The 22,479-nt window shown below is 49.5% G+C and overlaps 1 protein-coding gene across 7 annotated transcripts in view; it reads right to left on the minus strand.

Annotated features, from left to right (window-relative positions):
- TPCN1 (two pore segment channel 1) overlaps window positions 1-22,479 on the minus strand; it is a 64,033-nt gene that overhangs the window by 30,600 nt on the left and 10,954 nt on the right. For 3 of the 7 annotated variants that reach the window (XM_018061168.1, XM_005691485.3, XM_018061169.1), the window contains one exon: window positions 4,203-4,330. In XM_018061168.1, the coding sequence (XP_017916657.1) occupies window positions 4,203-4,330 (128 nt within the window). Of the gene's footprint in view, window positions 1-4,202; window positions 4,331-11,775; window positions 12,232-22,479 lie in introns of those variants that run through there. The other 4 variants (XR_001919373.1, XM_018061166.1, XM_018061165.1 and 1 more) reach the window with 3 other exon arrangements.

The following is a 22,479-nucleotide window of genomic DNA, read 5'->3' on the forward strand; positions in this document are numbered from 1 at the left end:
TAAGAGAGGTCCCACCTCATCAACTTCATCACCTCAGTATCCCATCCAGCAGTGTACACATAGACAGCATTTACTTTTCATGCATTGCCTTGCTTCAGTGCTTCTCAACTGGGGGCAGTGTTTACCACCTGCCCTCCCCTGACCCCACCCCGGGGCTGGAGACACGCGTAGTTGTCACACCTGGGGGGTGTTGCTGGCATCCAGAGGGTCAGTTCCAGGGATGCTGCTAAACCTGCTAAAATGCACAGGGCAGCCCCTCACAACAAAGAATTATCCGGTCCTAAACACCAATGATGCTGAGTCAGGAGAACCTATCTCGATCACTCTCAGCGCAAACACTCAGAACAGAGGCTCTTGCCCTTGGGTCCAATCTCTAGAGGAGAAAAGGGTCAGAGCCCCAGAAGGGATATCCAGAGCCTTTCCAACAGCATTCCAGGTGTTCTAGAATGCAGGCAGACCTTGAACTATTCCAATATTTGGCTCTTCTGGGATGAGGCCACATGCAGCCATCCTCATAAACCCTTATTCTGGCAAAAGTGAAACTAACCCACGCGAGCCCCGTGATTCCTGCAGAAGTTACTAAAGCCAGGCTAACAGGAAGACGTGTCTCTGGGCCAGGTGGCACATGGTGCCATGGAAGAAGCTCTGGCCAGTGGGCTCCCGTGCTAGCCGGAAGTGCTTCAGCTCGCCAAGCTTGTTACAGAGAACTGGGAGAGCAAGAGATATAGTCAAGACCTCAGTTGGCACAGTGCCTGATGCACACAGTGGGCGTTTAATAGATGTTTGGTAAGATGAAGCATTTCTGCAAGAGATCATTCTCCAGGCGCCTGCCCAGCCCAAGGACAGTCCAGTAGCTGGGAGGCGGCTTGGAGCTCTGACCTTGGCTGCGGTTTGCAGCGGAACTTCAAGCGAGTCACTTCCCTGAAGCCAGATACATCACTATCCTCGTGATAAAAAAATAATAAAAGACAAACCACAGACTTGACAGGGCAGGGAACAAACATCCTGGAGTCGCACGGAGGGTGAGCTGGGCAAGCCTCGCTCCCTGTCCTGTGATCTGTGCTGGGCTGTGGTTTTCACCACCACCGCCCTGGCCACATGGGTCACACATGGTTGCCTGAGGAGCTTCTGGCTTGGACTTCTAGAAAATGCAATTCTCGGGTAATTTCTTCCAACAGGTAGCCAGGGATGAAGCTCTGGCAAGAGGAAACCACTGACATGGAGCTCTCAAATCTGACCTCGGGGACTTGGAATTGCCTCAGGGCAGATGGAAGATGAGGCCTTCCCCAGCAAGGACCGAGTGAATTAGGATCTGAGTCTCTATCCTGACCCAGATGCTAAGGCCTCTCAGGTGGTGCAGTGGTAAAGAATCCACCTGCCAATGTTGGAGACGCAAAAACCTGGGTTTGATCCCTTTGTTGGGAAGGTCCCCTGGAGGAGGAAATGGCAACCCACTCTAGTATTCCTGCCTGGAAAGCCCCAAGGACAGGGGAGCCTAGTGGGCTACAGTCCATGGGGTCGCAAAGAGTCGGACATGACTGGGCACGCATGCACTAAGGAGAACACTGGCCATATTTCCTAGCTGCTGACCATGAACTAGGAAATTTATGATTAGGAAAAATAAGGCAGGCCGGTTGTACGTGACTTCCAGGCCTTTAATCTCTGCTCCCTGGGGCAGAAGTCCACAAAGAAAACTCGGACCGTCTTGGAGGCAACAGGAGCTCCAAGCACACGGCTCCTGTGGGTGAGTGAGTTAACAGGTAAATTTAGGAAGAGAGGAAACCGCAGGCACCAGATAGACTCAAAGCAGCGAGGGGCCAGTCACCCAAGTGCACCAGCAACCTGGCTCGGGGGCTGTGCTGCAGCCCATCCACAAGCGCGAAAACAGGTATCGGACACCCGCTAACACCATCCTCCAAGCCAGAAACCACTGTCCACGGGGATCCAAGTTCTGCTTTTAGTTTTAATTTTACAAGAGGATGCAGCTTTTTGAAAAAAAAAAAATTCAAGTAATACACAGAATTATAAGGTAGTAAAAATTCCATCAGCCGAAAATAATCACCTTTAATATTCTGACAAATAAGTTTCCAGATGTGAATCGGTATCTGTGCATACATAGACACATATTATGTAAAATTATATATAACATATATTAAAAGTCACCATATGATACCTTCTGTTCTGTAACCTCTTTTTCCCCAAAGACATGACCCATTTTTGAGTGACTACATGGGGTCAGGTACAGAAATGTGGCCACCACGTAGAGAAGAAAGAACATCATTTGGAGGCTAGATGGACATGGTTCAAATCCAAGCTTGGCAGTTTACTAGCTGGCTGGCTTTGGACTCACTAGCCCCTGGAAGTCTCAGGTGTATGAACTGGGAGATGACCAAACTGCTTGGTAAGGTTGTTAGAAAGATCAGCAAGGCCATACTTAACTTAGTCTTTTTGTGGTATATAGATTCATTTGTATTATTTTTTAGACTCCACTTAGAAGTTATATTTCTCTTTCTCTAGCTGACTGACTTCACTTAGTAATATTCTCTAGGTCTGTCCACACTATGGCACATGGCAATCTTTCATTCTTCATTATGGCTGAGTAATCTTCCACTGCTCATATGTGTCTGTGTGTGTGTGTGTGTATTACATACCACATCTTCTTAAACCAACTGTCTGTTGAGGGGCACTTGGGTTCCTGGTTGCTTCCATGCCTTGGCTATTGTGAATAATGCTACTATAGACACTGAGGTGCATGCGCCTTTTTGAATTAGAGGGTTTTTTCCCCAAAATATATATCCTGGAGTGGGATTGCTGGATCATATAGCAGCTCTATGTTTAGTTTTTTAAGACACTTACATACTGTTTTCCTTAATGTCTGTACCAATTTACATTCCCACCAACAGTGTAGGAGAGTTCCCTTTCCTCCACACCCTCTCCAGCATTTATTATTTGATGATAGCCATTTTTATTACTAATGTTCTCACCTGCTTAAGGAAAGAAGGAATTACCAAGCAGCGATTCTAATTTCATATTCTGATCCATTCTGGCCTCTTATCTAGCGCCTGTTCAACCTTAGAGAGGGTGACAGTGTATAGGGTGATCCTGCCACGTCAACAGGCATGCCCAAGCTTGCTAAAATCTCCCGAAAAACATTTCTACTTAACCTGAATCATTTCTGCCTTAACCTGAATCAAAACGCACTCCTTGAGGAGTACAGCCGTAAAACGTGAGAAACACACAGACACCCAAACAGCTATCAAATAAGTATCTGAATTCCATTAAATTTTCTTTGAAAATAGCAAAGCAAATACTTAAAAGGGAGAGCTGCTTCAGAGAAAAAGAAAGATTAAGGGAAAGTGATCATTCAAATGAACTTAAGAAAAATCCCATTTCCTCACCCAAACCCTTACTCAATGCTGAAATTTCAGCAGAAGCTGAAATCTTATAATGACAAAAATGACAAGATTAAGGTGAAAATGCCACAGACAGTGAGATTAGCAGTTAACAGGCAATATTTCCTCTGGAGAGTATTCAATACAATATACCAAGGGCCCTAAAAAATGTCGATTCCTTCAACCCACTGATTCTACTTCTTGGAGTGTTTCCTAATAAAATAATCCTTGATATTAAAGAGAAAAAGAGAGAAATAGCTGAAGACATAGATTACCCTCATATTATAATTTATAACAGGGAAATGCATAATATACAGTAAGGGAAATATAAACAGAGAAAATATCCAACCTTATCAGGATAGTTAAATAAATTAAGATACACTTAGACAGAACTATAAAGACTTTAAAATTTGTTTAAAAACAAAACCAAGCATGGAATAGCAAATATGAAAGCAGCAGCAGGATAAACAGGAAGGAATAAACATCTCCAGACTCCTCACACTAAGTCAGCTGGACTCAGTAGACAAAAGAAGAACCAGCCTCTTCAGAAGAGGGGGCAGGGCAGGGGGAGGCCAAATGGACAGACTAGGGGAACCTGGGGGCAGGCAGGGCCACACACTGGGGTCCTGGGAACAAGCCCACGGGCACAGCCAGCTTGGCTCTGCTGGCGTGATCTTATGAAACGAGCAGCTCACACACGGAGCACTAAAGCCAGAACTGGATTTCTGGGCATGCATCCAACAGAGCCTGGCTCCCCGTCTCCACCAACACGTGGCAAGAAGGGCCAGGTGCTGCCCGGGAGATACTCACCTGGAGGTAGATTGCTGCCTCTTGATAATTCATCTCCCAGTCATGTCCGGTGGGGCTGGAGGGGGAGTTCTCGCCCTCTAAGCTCAGACTGGGGGCCTGGGAGTCATGGACGGTATATTTGCCTCCATCTGCAAGAGGAGATTCACTTACAACCCAGGTTTGGGAGAATAAAAAGACACCATTCACCAGAGAGAAGGCTGGCAGTCATTCACATGCTCTCACCCATATCCTATTATATGAGTCAACACTCCCTTGTATATACTTGGGCTTCCTGGTGGCTCAGGCGGTAAAAAATCCGCCTGCACTGCAAGAGACCTGGGGTCGATCCCTGGGTTGTGAAGAATCCTGGAGATGGGCATGGCAACCCACTCCAGTATTCTTGCCTGGAGAATCCCCATGGTCAGAGGAGCCTGGCGGGCTACAGATGGGGTCCGAAAGAGTCAGACACCATGGAGCGACTAAGCACACTTAAGTCTACACATGATCCCGTGTATTAGGCTGGCTGAAAAGGTCGTTCGGGTAACATGTTTTGGCAAAAACCAAATGACCTTTTTGGCCAACCCAATACTAATGACAGCAAAAATAGTATGTCTAGCAAAAATGTTTTCCCAACACGGATGGACCTGGAGGGTATTACGCTGAGTGAAATAAATCAGAAAGACAAATACTGTTATGAGTCCACTTATGTGTGGAATCTTAAAACTAAAAGAAACTAGAGAATGCAACAATAAAAGCAGACTCATAGATACAGAGAACAAACTAGTGGTTTCTATGGAGAGAGGGAAGGGAGAGGGGCAAGATAGGGGAGGGGACTAACAGGTACAAACTACTATGGATAAAATAAACTACAAGGATATATTGCGCAGCAAAGGAATATTATATAACTACAAAAGGAGCATGACCTTTAGAAATTGTGAATCACTATATTACACACCTGAAACATATAATGCTGTGTATCAACCACACCTCAATTAAATTTTTCTTTCTCCTGTTAAGTGAAGCAAGCAAGTATAAAAAAAGCACACACCCAATGCTATTGTTTGTGTAAATAAGGGAAAAAAACAAGAAAGCACAGAGATATCTACTTATCTTAACGGAAGAAATAGGAAGAATAAATTAGAACTTGATGAAATTGATTACCTACAATGGATGGAGAGGACAGGGTGGAAGTCCTAAGAGGGAGTGATCTTTTTGATGACTTTTGCCTTGTGGAAGCATGTTAATATACTACCTTGTCAGAAAAATAAAAATAACTGGATTTGTTCCCTGATGCAGGGTCATCCATGGCTCTTCCCTGCTGAGACCCATGCCCTTTCCTTCTGGTAACTCAGTCCTGTCTGCCTTTGAAGAGTGTCCGTCCCCTACTTTTTGTCCTTATTCTTTGGCTCTGGCCAACTCCACCCCTGGCAGCCGATCCAGTACAATGAGATCCCCTCAACACCCGCCCCACCCTGCCCCCGTCTCACCCCAGACAGGTATTGGTTCAGCCAATGGTGCTGACCGAAGTCTAGCCAACGAGGGTGAACCCAGAACTTCTCCAGGATCAGTTTAGAAAGGTGTGTGTGTGGAGGGATTGGGGAGCTCTTTCCCTATTGCTGCTAGAGGCTGCCTCTGCCACCAAGTAGGGAAGACCTGCCTGAGTTACACCCCTGGGATCGAGCTGTGCCTGAAATTTACCTCAGAGCATTTCCAAAATCTGAGCCCACAAAGATCCTTTTATACCTAAGCCTCTTTGAGCTGGGCGTGTCACAGCACTCAAGTATGTCCACTGATATATGCCATGGCACCGAGAAACAAGTCTCAGCTTTTAATTAAAAAAAATTTTTTTTTTACTGTTTATTTATTTGGCTGCAATGGGTCTTAGTTGTGGCACTTTGGATTTTTAGCTGTGCCACGTGGGATCTAGTTCCCCACCCAGGGATGGAACCTGGGCCCCCTGCATTGGGAGTGAGGAGTCTTAGCCACTGGACCACCGGGGAAGTCCCATGGATGGACATTTAGACCATTGCCAATGTTCGGCTACTTCAAATGAAGCTGTTATGAACGTTCATGTACAGGACTTGGTATGGATGTAAGTGTTCATTTCTTGGGGGTAAATACTAAGGGGTGAAATAGCTAGATCACCCATTTAACTTTTTACAAAACTACCAAACTGTTTTCTGAAGTGACTGTACCATTCTACACTCCCACTTGCAGTAAATGAGAGTTCTGGGTCTTCCACTTCCGCACCACCAATTGACATGCTCACTGCTTGAAGTCTTAACTACCCTAAAATATTGTGATGTTACTGCATTGTTTTAAATCCGATGCTTTTAATTTGGATTTCCTCAGAGACTAATACAGTTGAGCATCTTTCCATATGCTTAGTTGCCATTTGTACAACTTAATTGAAGTGTCTCCAACTCTTACCTGTTTATTACATTATTTTCTTCTCTTTTAAAATTTTGAGTCACATATATGCATATATATATAATGTAGTCTATAAATATGCAAATCTTTGTCTCTGATTATAATATCTACTCCAGTTTTGATTACTTCTTTGGATTAGTGATTATTGTAGCTTTTTCCATTCTTTTCATCTCTTTGTGTCTTTTTATTTAAACTTTGTTTCCTATAGGCAGCATGTAGTTTGGCCTTGCTTCTTTCCTCTAGTTTGAAAAACTCTGCCTTTTAAATAGAGTATTTAGAGTATTTACATTTAATGTAATTACTAATATGTTAGGCTTAAATATTATCATCTTGTAATTTACTGCATATTTATCCCACCTGTCCTTTGTTCTCCTGCCTTTCTCCTCCAAGACACTTCAATTAAGTACCTTCCTGAGGTCATGCAGTCGGTGAGAAGCAGGGCTTGGATGCCAAATTAGGCTGGTTAGCTCCTAACTGGTAGGTTGCATGCCTCTCAAGGGGCTTCCCAGGTGGCGCTAGCAGTAAAAAATCCACCTGCCAATGCAGGAGATGTAAGGGATGTGGGTTCGATCCCTAGGTTGGGCAGATCCCCTGGAGGAGGGCATAGCAACCCACTCCAGTGTTCTTGCCTGGAGAAACCCCATTGTCAGAGGAGCCTAGCAGGCTACGGTCCATAGGGTCACCAAGAATCAGACATGACTGAAATGCCTTTGCATGCATGCAAGCATGCCTTTCAAGAATTGGAAGCCCAGAAAGGAGGACAAGGCATAGCTGAAAGGATTTAAAATACGGCAGCTATTCCATCACATCTGACTACAGCCAGCCCTTCTCATTCTGGTCCTGTTCTCCCAACGCCAGGATCTCCTAACTCTGATCCCCGTGCCCATTTCTGAAAGAACTGAGCCCTAGGTGGAGCCAGGGAAGGTCAAAACCACCTTCTTCCACCCACTCGCAGGCAGCTGGCGCTGGGATCTTGGGTGCCTGTGCTGAATCCTCCATGCCCTCCACACGGCAGGAGCCGGTGCCCGGGACACAGTAGTCCTAGGTAAAGAGTGGTGCTGTTGCAGGGTGGGTGGCGATGGCTGGCACAGATGGCAGGGGACATTAGTGCCACTTTCCCAGCCAGAGCTAGACATAAGCATCTGCGTGAGCCCCTGCCTCAGAGATCCCCCAGTGTGAGCCTTCCCAGCCCTTCCTCTCGTGTGTGTGTGTGTGGTGGGGGGTGGGGGGTGGCAGTGGTTATCAAAGCAAATTGAGCTGCCCATGGGCCAGCCCTGCCACAACTCGTGCAGACCCCAGTCACCTGGATCCTGCTGACTACCAGAAGCCTTCCACCAAGGCTGCCGTGGTGCAAGGAGAGGGTGACAAGGGTCTTTCTTAGCACACGTGTCTCACCCCCACCCTAACGAACCTCAGCCCTACAAATCTATGTAGCCCAAACCTCATCAATTCAGCTTCTGCTGAAACAACAAACACACTTCCAGGGCATACTCTGTGTGCCAGGCTACTCTCAGCATGATATATGTATCATTGTAAATTTCATCCTCACAATAGCACCATTACTATGTCCATTTTACAGATGAGGTACAGGAAGCCCAGAGAGTCCTGTGAACTCACCCAGGCTTCACACACTTAGAAGGTCAGCAGGGTCTATGCTGAGAATCCCCATGCTTAACCAAAGTGCAGGAACTGCAAAGAGACCAAACCAGTCTATCCTAAAGGAAATCAACCCTGAGTGTTCACTGGAAGGACAGATGCTGAAGCTGAAGCTCCAATACTCTGGTCACCTGATGTTAAGAACGGACTCATTGGAAAAGACCCTGATGCTGGGAAAGATTGAAGGCAGGAGGAGGAGGGGATGACAGAGGATGAGATGGTTGGAGAGAGAGCATCACAGACTCACTGGACGTGAATCTGAGCAAACTCCGGGACATAGTAGAGGACAGGGAAGCCTGCAATGCTATAGTCCACCAGGTCGCAAAGAGTCGGACATGGCTTAGCGACGGAACAAATGGACTATGGGGCTTCCCTCCACGGACTCTGGAGGACTTTCTGCTGTCCATCATAGAAAGGATGAGTGTCGGGTCCAGGGTCTTAGAAAGGATGATGCTTAGGTCTGGAACGGGTTGGCGAGACCATTTAATTGAATGCTCATCTCTTAGAGATGAGAGGCGGAGGTCACGGCAGAGAGCGTACCTGTTACTATGCCTGATCCGTCAGAGACCCAGCTCTAGCACCCGGGCCTCCTGGCCGCCTGTCTAGAGGCCTCTCCACCACAAACTCTGGTCACTCACCCCTCACTCGAGTAATGTGGATGGTGGTCTGCCACAGGGTAACCACTGCCGTGTGCAGCCCGGAGTGAGACAAACCAAAGCGAACAAGTGACTGGGCCTCCACAGATCATCATTCCCATTGGCCAGAGCTCTTGGGATGTGCCAGTGAGGGCCATGAGTGATCAGTGGACAGGCAGAAGGTCTTGGTCAGCTGGGGAATATTTTTCTTGACCTACAAGTGCTGAACAGAAAGGCTGTACCTTGGCTTCCCACGCGGTGCTAGTAAAGAACCCACCTGCCAATGCAGGAAATTCAAGAGATGCAGGTTCAGTCTCTGGGTGAGGAAGATCCCTTGGAGGAGGAAAGGGCAACCCACTCTAGTACGCCTGCCTGGGAAATCCCATGGGCAGAAGAACCTGGCAGGCTACAGTCCATGGGGGTCACAAAGAGTCAGACCCGACTGAGCACAGTACAGGCAGAGAACCCCAGGGCAGGAGAGGCCCCAGGGATTCAGGAGGCTCATCCCCTCACATCCCCCCTCATCCATCATGTGGAGTGACCCTCCCCAGATACTGTCTGCACTTTCCCAGCCCCTCACCCCACCGGGCACCACCCCTGCTGCTGGTCTGGCTCCCCGTCCTGCCCCTCTCTGCCCTTCTCTTCTCTATGCCGGTCAGAGAAATCCTTTGGTGTGTGTATGCATGTGTTTTAAGTAAACTTTTTAGCTCAGTATAACAGTAATCCTTTAAAAACCTAAGTCAGGTGGTAGCACTGCTCTGCCCCAAACATGCCACCGCCTCCAGCTCCTGAGAAAACTCGGAAGTCCTCCTCTGGGGGGAGCAGGTCCTGTGAAACCCGGTCTGGGGTCTCATCCCAGTCACCCCTCACGCTGGCCATGCTAGCCTCCTTGTCCCCCTGGGACAGGCCTGGGACGTTCCGCTGAGGGCCTCTGCACTTGCTGTGCCCTCAGCCCTGCCCCCCGACCTCTGAATGGCTGGCCTGGTCACGTCTCCCAGGTGTCCACCCGAAGGTCATCTAACAGAGGCTGCCTCTGGCTTCCCGGGGCACACCACCATGCCCTGGCCTCCTCACACAGCCCCCGGCTTCCTCCTGGGCTTCTATCGCCACCTGGGAGGGGGTCATGGATTTAACTGGTGGGCCTGCCTGGTGCCTGCTTCCCTGCCTGGAGTATCAGCTCCATGAACTCAGGGGTTTCGTCTTGGTCACTGTGGTATCCCCAGAGCCCAGAACAGGGCGAGGCACGATGTGCAAAAGCTCCACACACATATCTGAACAGAAGTGAAATGCAAGATGCCCCAAAGATGACAGAAGCACACCCACCGTGCTGGGCAGGCTTCGTCCAGAGCACAGTGGGGAGCGCCCTCGGGTGGTAAGAAGGGGTGTGACATGACCTCTCTGCCTTTTCCAAAGATCCTTCTTAGAAGGATTTGTGCAAGAGGGACAATTTTACACAAGAGTAATTCAGGCAGAACCTTGAAAAAGGGAAACAGGACTCAAAGAGCTGAGGACACAGAACAGAGAGTCCTCCCCTCCAGCGGGGAGGACTTTGTTCATTGCTTCTGATCAGTCAACCTTCCCCTTGCTCAGAACACAGAACTTGGCTGGCTTTCCAGATGCAAAGCCTGAGTGCCTGTTGGTGACTGTGATTCGAGGACAGGGGTGAAAGGCCCTCGGTGACAAGGGCCACAGCAGGGAGTTTCAAGAAGGCCACAGGTGACTTCCAAGAGTGTCCCCCCCTCCACCCCATGTTCCAAGCAGGAGCAGCTGGGGAGCCACATTTAGGGATCACGGAAAGGGTGACATGGAAGGCAGGAGCCACGGTCCAGCCCGCTCCTTGCACACGCAGTCTTCATTCAGAGGCGGTGGGCAGCCCAGAGGCCAAGACCGGAAGCGTTTTCCCTGCGCTGCCATGAGGAGGGGTTTAGGAGCTGCGGGGTCTAATTCTTTTTTTTTTTTAATATATTTATTTGGCTGCACAGGGTCTTAGTTTGCAGCACGTGGGATCTAGTTCCCTGACCAGGGATGGAAGCCGGGGCTCCTGCAGTGGGAGTCCAGAGCCACTGGACCACCAGGGAAGTCACCTTTTTTGGAGGAGGGAAGGGGGGTTAACTCCAGATTCCTGGCCCTGTTCTCCCACTTCCCAGGCTGGAGAAGTGGCCAAAGAAGCAATGGAAACCCTCCAGCCCCCAAGTGCTTTCTTGTTGATGAGGAATGCTCAGAAGGTCGGCGGCCTCCCATAAAGAAACATGGCTAGGGTAAAAGAGAGAAGAGGGGAGGGGGCTGGTGCAAGGGGGCAGGTCAGAGGTCAGACCACGGGCCTGTAGTTTCAGACAGGGGGCATGTATCCAGCGAGCTTCCTCGGAGTGAACTCCACTGAAGCAGAAGGTGAGGCTGTATGGGAATTCCAGGGTCCTCTGACTGATCACTACTGAGCATGATGTCCCAGGGATGGTCTGTCCCCGTGTCGCTGTGGAGGTCCCTCCATTACGCCCACTGAATCTACTCTAGGTCACACCTGGGGAGCCTCAGACCCTGCTGACTGTGAGCACCCACCTGCCCTGGCGACCTGGAGCCCAGCCCTGGCCTATTCCTAACCACCTGGGGTGAATCTGCACTTCCTGGGAGAAACAGCGCTGCCCCCCGACCCCTGCCAGGTCTCCACGTAAAAAGTGGGTGATGCAACTTTCGGGGCATCTCCTGCACAGGGAGAGACCGGACAAGGCTGTCTGGAGGGCTCTCATACAGCACCCCGGGTCCACCCCGGCCTGCAATCAGGGACCCGCCCTCCCGCCGGTGATTACATTAGAGACCCCGTAAGAACCAACATGTCCGATCTCTGATCCTGGTACCACCTTTGGTGCCACACTCACCCATGGCGAGGTCAAGGCATACCGCAAGGGCCCAGCTGGAGGAGACAGGATGACCTCTCCACAGGGCTGTCGGGCAGCTGGCCCTCTGCTGCCTCCTCCAGGAAGATGATGGCTGGCCCTCGCCTCTGCATTTCCGCCTCTCCTGGGAGGCAGCTGGAAACGGGAGGAAAGAAGTGGGGGAACAAGATACACAGCAGCACAGGAGGGTGGGAGCGGCCGTCTTCTTGGCAGCTCCTGGGCTCCTAGAAGCAGCCAGCTTCGCCGATCCCGGGAGGTTTGAAAAGGGCCAGAGAAAGCTGAACGCTCTTGGCAACCTGGAAGTTCCCACTCTGCGCCTCTGGGAAAAGTCACCCCCTGCCCAGTCCCCGAAGAGAAAAACACTTTGTTCCGAACTCTGGGTGTCCTGGGCAAAGAGCTCTCCTGTAAAGCCGGTCTGCAGCCTTTTCAGGCCCTGCCGACCTTCGCCACTAAACATTTATGCAACACCTACTCCTAAACTCCCCTCCCTACATCCTGGCAATCAGCCCAGGGAGCTGAATGTGGAGAATAAGGAACAGAAAGAAAACGGCTGAACTGGCAGGCGGTGGAATACAAAACAGCATAACGACAACCACAACAACAAAAGCTGCCTCCAAGTAGGAGAGGCGTTCCCCACACAGAGGACAGGCAGATAAACCAGGGTGACCTGTTTGCACAGATGGTAACGCTTCCTCTGCACTGATGTAATAGGGCCCAGACACTCCCTGCAAAACAGCTGGCGGCTTTGCATGCAGCCTCGCAAATGACCCAGCGGGGAATCCAAAGTTTCCGTTCACTGGAGCACAGCGCACAGCAGCATCGAGGTAGCTCTGGGTAAACAGAAGCAGTTTCCATATGCTGGCTATAAAGCAGCGCCAGGGAAGACGGGGAAGGACGGGCGGGAACAGAGGGCTTTTGTGACCCACCCAACATCCAGCAAGCGCAGGGTCCGCTAGGGCTGGGTAGGTCACTGGGACTTTCCTTGGGGGCCTGGGCAAGAGGGTGCTTTGGATAAAAGGCATATGAGCTCCTTGTGGGAGGCAGCTCTGAGCAGAAAGGATGTGAGGTGGTGACAGTTCTTTTGCAGGTTTACACTGAGGTCCCTCTCTCCTTTCAATCCTGTTCCTTTTATTCTCCTTCTCTTACATGTACACAACTTCATGCATTTCCGCCCACCCCGCACCCTTCTCACACACACACACACACACACACACACACACACAGGCACGCATATACCGTGCACATCCTCTTCCAGACAGACCGCAGCCCCGAGACTTCCTTGGTGGTTCAGGGGTTAAGACTCTGCTCCCAAAGCAGGGGGTCTGGATTCAACCCCTGGTCAGGGAACTAGATCCCACATGCCTCGACTAAATATCCTGCGTGGCACAACTCTAAGACCCAGCATAGCCAAATTAAAATAAAAAAAAATTATGTAGCCCTGAACACCCAAGTTCTCTCCCATCTGTGCCCCTCCCCGCCCCTGGTTCACGATCTTAATCGCCAGAGGATCAGCTTCTTCATCCATTAACTGGGACATGTGCCAACGGTGCTCTCAGCATCTCAGAGACAAATGCAAAAACCCACAAAGTGCCCGGAGCCCTCCAAACACTGGTGCCCACCAGAATGACAACGAGCCATCGCCCAACCATCTGCCAGTGGTCGCTGAGAGCCCCACTCCATGGGGTGGTGGGGGGGAAGCTTAAAGAGGAGAGGAAAATCAACCCGAGTGGCACTGATGAATTTTCCAGGCACGCCGTTGCTACCCCGCTTCCGTGCGGGCTCTTTAAAAGACCCCTGGATAAAAATTGGGCAAAAGACACTGTGCCAAAAGACAGCAGAGCATGTATTTCCTTCTGCTCAGGCTTTCTCTGCTGGTGACTGACTGCAAAATGGTGTGGGAGGTAGACCTGTGTCATCCAGGCATGTTAGGAAAGGCTGTGAACCTTGGCAGAACCCTGGGCTAACAGACCGACCTCCAGAAAGGCAAGAGCTGGCGCATGGCCCTTCCAGTTGAATTGCTGGCCTCCGGCCCAAACCTTGTCCTGCCAAAGGCTTTATCCAGAGGAAAGGAAAGATGAAAGGCTCACCCAGGCCGGTACTCGGTCAGGCACTGTTCTAGAAGGAAGAAGCCCTGGTTTGGAAGCAGCCAGGATTACGCCCTGTGCCACCTCCAACTTATTTCCAGCCAGCTCACAGGGACCTAAATGGCCAAATCCAGGGGGATTCCCTGTAGATACACAAGGCCTGCCATGGAAGGGCGTGGAGCTGGTGAGAAAGTTGAGAGCAGCAGCTGTAAACAGGGGAGGTGAAAAGGCAAGAGGGGTGAAGATTAGAAATGGCAGACTCTTGGCAGGGGCCAGGAAAATAAGCACTCGTTGGTAATTCAGGGTAGCAATGGCAGTCCCAGGGGCCCACCCCCAAACTGGCCACAAAGGGCACTCGCAGACTGAAGCTGCAAACGAAACCTTGAGAGCAAGTCTCTAGTCTTAATAAATCATGCAGTTATTTGGGAGAGAAAAAGGGAGGGGAGAAAATGTTTTTAAAAGGCTGACCTTCTAGATGGAGATAAATGTGGTTTCATGTGAGGAGACATTTATTCCTCACCTACTGTATACCAGGCACTAGGTTAGGTGTTGGATTTGAAAAAGTAAAACCATGGGCTTTGTCTTCAAGGAGCTCACAGTCAGGAGGCAAAAGAAGGGATGATTCTGGGGCATTAAAGGCATTTGTTACAGCAGCCTAGAAAATGATGTGGCCACAACTACCGTCCACGAGGGCTGGAGGGAAGAGGCAGAGAGAGATTGAGATTCAAGGGCCTTATCAGTGCTGGTTTTAAAGGATGAAGGATGAAAAAGTGTTCTAAAAGGGGCTGGGAATGGGGTGAGGGCTACCTTCCAGAAATAGGAAGGTCATGCAGAAAGCACAGAAAAGCAAATAGCAGGACATGCTTGGGAAGTGTGGTGGCGGCTGAGTCGCCAAACTGTGTCCTCTCTTGCGACCCCATGGGTTGTAGCCCACCAGGCTCTTCCGTTCGTGGGAAACTGCACAGGTTTCAGTAATTCTGAAGCTTAAAGGACCAGAGGTATAAGGCTGATATGTGCAAATGAGGGCAAGAATAACAGCTCACACTCAGTGCTTTACCCTTGTTAATTCCCCTAAGTATGAAAAAGCCCCCTGAACCAGAGACTATTACTATCTCCAGTTTCCAGAAGGGAGGAAACTAAGGCCCAGAGAGGCTAAGTGATTTTCCCAAGGTCACAGAGCAAGAAGTGGCCAGGCTGGGTTCGAGCCCAGCAGCCTGGCCTTTGTAAATCAGGAGCAGCAGGCAGGCTGTAAGCCATGATAAGGAGACTGGACTTGAGCCGCTGGGTTTTAACAGAGAGCAGCTGGACCAGTTGTGACGAGCAGAGATATGCAGGACAGTAGGCTGTCTTGGTTTCACAGTAACTCCGTCTACATTCTGCACAGGCAAAAAAGGCAGGGTCCTTTCCCCAGGGGAGCTATGGTTAGCTCACATTTACAGAGCAGTTAACTCGCCAGGAGCCCCCTGGGTCACTTCCATTGTCTGATGGTCCTCACCACTTGCCAGGGGAGAAGACTTCCTCTGGCCACTGCTACACAACCCACCACCATCCTCTGCTGAGGCAGAGACAGAGGGAGGCGTTTACCAGATGCCAGCAGATAGTCTCTTGGTGGGGCTGGAAATGATTCCCATCTCCTTGAATCTGTGCATTTCAAGGCTCGACTTGAAACTGTACTTCCAAATACAGCTGTACTTCAACAGGAACTGTACTTCCTACGCCTGGGCCGCTGGGTTTATTATGAAACAGAAGGCTTTGACTCCCACTGAAAACTCATCACAAAGCATTTATTGAGCACCTACCACATGCAAAGTGTATGGGATGCTTTGAGAAAACATCTGTAAAGGCTCCCTCCATCTCAAAGACCTATGCTTCTCTCTCTCTCTCACACACACACACATACACTCACTTACACACATACACACACAGAAAAACATGCAAACTCCACTGTGTTTATCCAAGGAAGAGTATAGCACCTGTGTGAACATCTGTCCTGCATTCACTTGGAAGCACTGGAAACACTAATTTGAAATGCACAGGGGTGGGGCCAGGAGCAGCGCAAGAGCAAAGGAGACAAGGCATACTTCCCTGGCAGCCCAGAGGCTCAGCTCCGCACTTCCAGTGCAGCGGGTGCAGGTTGGCTCCCTGGTCAAGGAACTAAAATCCCACATGCTGCGTGGCGTGGCCAAAAAATATTTACAATAAATAAAAGTAAAATAAAATGAGGCTTCTATTTTTAAAAAAGTGTGTGCTTACCCACTGAAAAATTTTTTACTTTGGTAACTTTTTGTTTTCACTGATCTCAAATTACTAGGTTGGAAGCAGCTCTGACAGACAGCTATGAAATTATAATCTGTGGTTGCCGTTTAGTTGCTCAGTCATGCCCAGCAACCTTTCGCGAGCCCATGGACTGTAGCCTGCCAGGCTCCTCTGTCCATGGAATTTTCCAGGAAAGAATACCAGACTGGGTTGCCATTTTCTTCTCCAGGAGATCTTCCCAACCCAGGGGTCAAACCTGCATCTCCTGCATTGGCAGGTGGATTCCTTACCACTGAGTTACCTGGGAAGCCCCACGGAAAATTATTTTCAAAAAATGGAGACAAAGGCATTGTCCACTGCAAGCTGGGGCTCCCTGGGCCTCTGCAGGGGGTCAGCAGATGAGCAATGCTCAGAGGAACAAGCCTGGCTGTGAGACTCCTTTTCTACTTGGGGTACTGATCAGAGGTCTGCTCTAGCCTCTGCCTGGGAACACTTGGGGGACTGGCTAGACCTGGATCCCATGACCACTGGCCACACCCCAGCATCTGGATCTGCTATGAGCAGGAGGCTATGCTCAGAAGAGCAGCAACAAGGGGCAAAGTGGCCAGCCGGGAGACACAGAGCTCCTTGGCAGAATGACAGCTGGGAGGAAGTCTACGTCCTGCAGAGTTTGATGGCCTGGGCACGCCACTTCTCCAGGGACCTGGGTTGGGCTGGCTGGCGTGCTCCCAGGGAAGCCGGCAGGGCCTCAGAGTCTGAGTGGTCAGTGGTCAAGTCCTGGGCTCAGCCTTCTCTTCCTCTTCTTCAGTTTCCCTTTCCACTGAGTGGGGGAAACAGCTCAAAAGAGGCGTTGTGGGGACCTCCCTGGTGGTTAAGACTCCACCTTGCAAAGCGGGGGACGTGGGTTTGATCCCTGGTTGGCGAACTAGGATCCTGCAGGAGCAACTAAGCCTGTGGCTGCAACTATTGAACCCATGAACCACAACTAGAGAGTCCGTGTGCCTCAAAGAAAGATCCTGCAAGATGCAAGGAAGACGCCATGTGCCATAACTGAGACCCAGCTAGACAAGTAAATAAATAACTAATTTTTTTTAAAGGGGCAGCATGAATAAAGAAAAATACAATAAAGGCCAAAAATCCATCCTAAAGAGCAGGCAGGAGATGGAGCTACTTGAGGTAAATTGTCCTGCAGTGCACCTGGATGGTCGAGGAAGTTAACATACAGTTCCCCATTTGCCACAACAGAAGCCCTAAGAAAATCCAAACCCCAAATACCAATCCTTGCTAAGTTGCTTCAGTCATGTCCAACTCTGTGCAACCCCACAGACAGTAGCCCACCAGGCCCCCCTGTCCCTGGGACTCTCCAGGCAAGAACACAGGAGTGGGTTGCCATTTCCTTCTCCAATGCAGGAAAGTGAAAAGTGAAAGTGAAGTCACTCAGTCGTGTCTGACTCAGCGACCCCATGGACTATAGCCTACCAGGCTCCTCCATCCATGGGATTTTCCAGGCAAGAGTACTGGAGTGGGGTGCCAAGAGGAATGTAATAAAAGGAAGGGTGAGCTCAAGTCATCCACTCGGAGAGAGCTGAAATTATCTACTCATAGGCTCAAGGAGAAACCCTGGACTGGAGAAATACAAGCTAGAATCAAGATTGCCGGGAGAAATATCAGTAACCTCAGATATGCAGATGACACCACCCTTATGGCAGAAAATGAAAAGGAACTAAAAACCCTCTTGATGAAAGTGAAACAGAAGAGTGAAAAAGTTGGCTTAAAGCTCAACATTCAGAAAATGAAGATCATGGCATCCGGTCCCATCACTTCATGGCAAATAGATGGAGAAACAGTGGAAACAGTGTCAGACTTTTCTTGGGCTCCAAAATCACTGCAGATGGTGACTGCAGCCATGAAATTAAAAGACCCTTACTCCTTGAAAGAAAAGTTATGACCAACCTAGATAACATATTCAAAAGCAGAGACATTACTTTGCTGACTAAGGTCCGTCTAGTCAAGGCTATGGTTTTTCCAGTGGTCATGTATGGATGTGAGAGTTGGACTGTGAAGGCTGAGCGCCGAAAAATTGATGCTTCTGAACTGTGGTGTTGGAGAAGACTCTTGAGAGTCCCTTGGACTGCAAGGAGATCCAATCAGCCCATTCTAAAGGAGATCAGCCCTGGGATTTCTTTGGAAGCTGCTGCTAAGTCGCTTCAGTCGTGTCCGACTCTGTGCGACCCCATAGACGGCAGCCCACTAGGCTCCTCTGTCCCTGGGATTCTCCAGGCAAGAACACTGGAGTGGGAAGGAATGATGCTAAAGCTGAAACTCCAGTACTTTGGCCACCTCATGTGAAGAGTTGACTCATTGGAAAAGACTCTGATGCTGGGAGGCACTGGGGGCAGGAGGAGAAGGGGACGACCGAGGATGAGATGGCTGGATGGCATCACTGACTCGATGGACGTGAGTCTGAGTGAACTCCGGGAGTTGGTGATGGACAGGGAGGCCTGACGTGCTGCGATTCATGGCGTCGCAAAGAGTCGGACACCACTGAGCCACTGAACTGAACTGAACTGAGGCTCAAGGAGGGGCGTCATTGCTACTTTGTTGAAAATTTGCTACTTTGTTGAAAATGAAACCCTGACACTTTACTGTTGAGTTAAGAGTTTTTCCTCTTACTGAGTTGGTACCTGGAATGTTACCTGAAATTTCCTATGTCAACCCTGAATGGGGACATTTTTATCCCCATTTTACTGACGAAGAAACTGAAACTCAGAGGGAAGCCGAAGGTTAGCTCCTCATTCAAGGCTGCACACTTGCTAAGACAGGGCACTGGAAATTCAACCCCATCCTTTGCTGTAGACCAAGAGACTCTGAAGAAACGTTAGAATGAACTAGATTATCAGCCCATATTATCACTCCACCAATGCATACACATTTCTAACCACCTGAGGATTCTCCCAAGCCCTTTCCCCGTGTCCAGACTGGGGAGCTCCTGGCCACCTCAGGGCAGTGTCTGAGCTCCCAAAAGGAAACAGCCAGCAAAAGCAAACAGGTCAACTGGCCTCAAGGCTGAGCGAGCTCTGTGACTGAGAAAGTCTGAGCCCCGTGGAGGCAACCAGACGGGCTCCAGGGTGCTCAGTACAAGCTGCCATTCGCAGCAAGGCAGGCCAGCCAAGAGCAAACAGCAGAGCTGGCAAGAGGGGACCCTGGGGTGTCACAGAGAGAAGGCATCACGCTTGTCAACGACCACCCACGAGGGAGAGCCAACGCATCCGGCAGCCTGGAGCGGCTCCAGGCCATTAGCCGATGCTGAGCACAATGGCTCTCCCAGAGCTGGTTTCCAGCAAGAGCTAAAAGGATAAGAAAAATAAATAAATAAAAACCCAGTCTAACAAAAAGAGAGATTAGCAAGAGGGAAAGGCAGCCTATGAGTGGTGGAGTGGTGGAGTGGTGGTGGGTGAGTTCAGAGGTGGGTGAAGGTGGGACCTGGGCTGATATAGAAGTTATGGGCCATGTGAGGGTCCTTGAAAATTTCGAAAACAGGGACCAAAGACATGCCCCAGGCCGGCTGCTCCTAGGGGAAGCAGAGGCCAGGGTCCACCTGGGCTATTTCTGACCTGATCATGTGGGGATGAGTCTTCTGGTCAACCTAGTGGTTTCCACAGGCTGGTTAAGATGTAACAGACTCTCCTGGGTGTTTGGAGAACCTGGTGACTCACTTCCAGATCCCTTACTTCACATGTGTCTGTTTATTAGGTGTCTGGGGTGTGTGCAGGAAAGATGTGGTCTGTGGTTTTGCCCAAACATGTGCTCCTAGAAAGAGGCACAACACATCAGGACCCAAAACAAGAACACCTACTTAGACGTTCTTGTCTTGTCCAACCAGCCCACCCCAAATGGGCATCATGGAGACATGAGAAAGAAATCCACCAACGGGTTAAACCCTGATTAAAAGGAACATGGTTGGGGACTTCCATGGTGGTCCAGTGGCTAAGATTCCTAATACAGGGGGGCTGGGTTCGATCCCTGGTCAGGGAACTAGACCTCACATGTTGCAACTGAGACACGGAGTAGCCAAATACATTAAAAAAAAAAAAAAAAAGGAACATGGTTTACAAAACCCAGCTCGATACTGGATGAACCAAGGGGTATTAATCATACTATGAAAGGATACTTTGCCAAACTCAACCCTCCTGCTCATATTTTAAATCGTCTACTTCACCAAAATTTCATTTTCTCATAACCTTTAGGAATCCATCATGGCACAAAGCAAACTGATTCAGTACATGAGCCATTAATCAAATCTATCACGTGCAGGTGCTGGGGAGGGAGTGGGCCTCCACACATCTATTCAGAGGATTCAAAGGTGCAGAAGTGCAGTCGTGACCCTGGTCGCTTAGGGAAGGCTCCATGGAAACAGAGGACCAGATCTTCAGCTGGAGAAAGCTGAAGGGGGATGGATCAGGAGTAAGAGACAGCAGCTGATGGGAAGTTTTGGTAGTGAAAGCGGTTCAAGTAAAATTTTAAAAAGCGAGATTGTGTGATTGTTAAACAAATGAGATGACAGTGGAACTTACTTGGCAGTCCAGGGATTAATACTCCATGCTCCCAATGCTGGGGGCACGGGTTCAATCCCTAGTTAGGCAAGTAACATCTTGCCTGATGTGTGGTTTGGCCAAAAAGTAGACAAATAAATAAGATGGTGTGAGCAGCCCCACAGTTAAGACTTTTGCTTGTTTGTTCTGATTGCTGAGGGGGTGGAGTGAAGGAACAGAGGCCGGTCAGGCAGGGGTGTAACTGAGGGGGATGTTCTCCTGGCCTGGAAAGTGCTGGGGCCACTGCCAGCTGGGTGGGGTCACTGCCAGGTAGGTGGGGTGAGGCTGGGAAGGTGGATCAGAGGGCTTGGCCTTCAAGGGCTTCATTTTCATTTGATCCAAGAATTGGGCCTAACTCTTACCAAGTGATGAAAGTGAAAGAGGAGAGTGAAAAGGTTGGCTTAAAACTCAACATTCAGAAAACTCAGATCGTGGCATCCGGTCCCATCACTTCATGGCAAATAGACGAGGAAACAATGGTAACAGTGACAGACTATTTTGGGGGCTCCAAAATCACTGCAGATGGTGACTGCAGCCATATTAAAGGACGCTTGCTCCTTGAAAGAAAAGCTATGATCAACCTAGACAGCATATTAAAAAGCAGAGACATTACTTTGTCAACAAAGGTCCGTCTAGTCAAGGCTATGGTTTTTCCAGTAGTCATGTATGGATGTGAGAGTTGGACTATAAAGAAAGCTGAGCGCCGAAGAATAGATGCTTTAGAACTGTGATGCTGGAGAAGACTCTTGAGAGTCCCATGGACTGCAAGGAGATCCAACTAGTCAATCCTAAAGGAAATCAGTCCTGAATATTCATTGGAAGGACTGATGCTAAAGCTGAAACTCCAATACTTTGGCTACCTGATGCAAAGAACTGACTCATTTGAAAAGACCCTGATGCTGGGAAAGATTGAAGGCAGGAGGAGAAGGGGACAACAGAGGATGAGATGGTTGGATGGCATCACCGACTCAATAGACATGAGTTTGAGCAAGCTCTGGGAGTTGGTGATGGACAGGGAAGCCTGGCATGCTGCAGGCCATGGGGTCGCAAAGAGTTGGGCACAACTGAGCGACTGAACTGAGAGCTTGGAGGGAGAAACATTCCCTCTGGGCAAGGCCTGAAAACAGAAATGGCAAGTCTGTAATCAGAGACCAAGAGGGCAGCACGGGCCTGCCTGTATGGACATGCGCTGGGCGTGCAGCAGCCCAGCAACACTGATGATGAATGAGGCCCACTGCCCCACTATCCCCCCCTGCAGGTCACTTCCTGCCCCACCCTTCCAATTACACATCTGAAAAACAGGGATACTCGTACTTTGCAAGGGCTCTTAGGAGCCACCACCTATGTAAACATTACTGCACACACAGTCACCAACTGCAATCAACTGTAATAGGGCTTAGGACTTCCCTGTTGATTCAGCGGCTAAGACTCCACACTCCCAATACAGGGGGCCTGGGTTTGGTCCCTGGTCAGGGAACTAGATCCCACATGCAGCAACTACGAGCTGGCATGCAGCAATTAAGACCTGGCACAGTCAAATGAATAAATAAAAATATTTTTTAAAAACTGTAATAGGTTTACAGTGTTGCTGCCTCCAACAAGAGAGAAACAAGACTGGCTCTGGGGAAGACTTCTACTTCGAGGTGGTATAATGGATGCCCTGATTTGCAGCTTCTGGATTCATCTTTGAGCCAGGATGCAGGGGTGGTGCCCACGGAGCACTAAAGGGAGATAATCTGTTGTTCCAAATGCAG

Source organism: Capra hircus, chromosome 17 (genome assembly GCF_001704415.2).
Source record: "Capra hircus breed San Clemente chromosome 17, ASM170441v1, whole genome shotgun sequence".
Lineage (NCBI taxonomy): Eukaryota > Metazoa > Chordata > Mammalia > Artiodactyla > Bovidae > Capra > Capra hircus.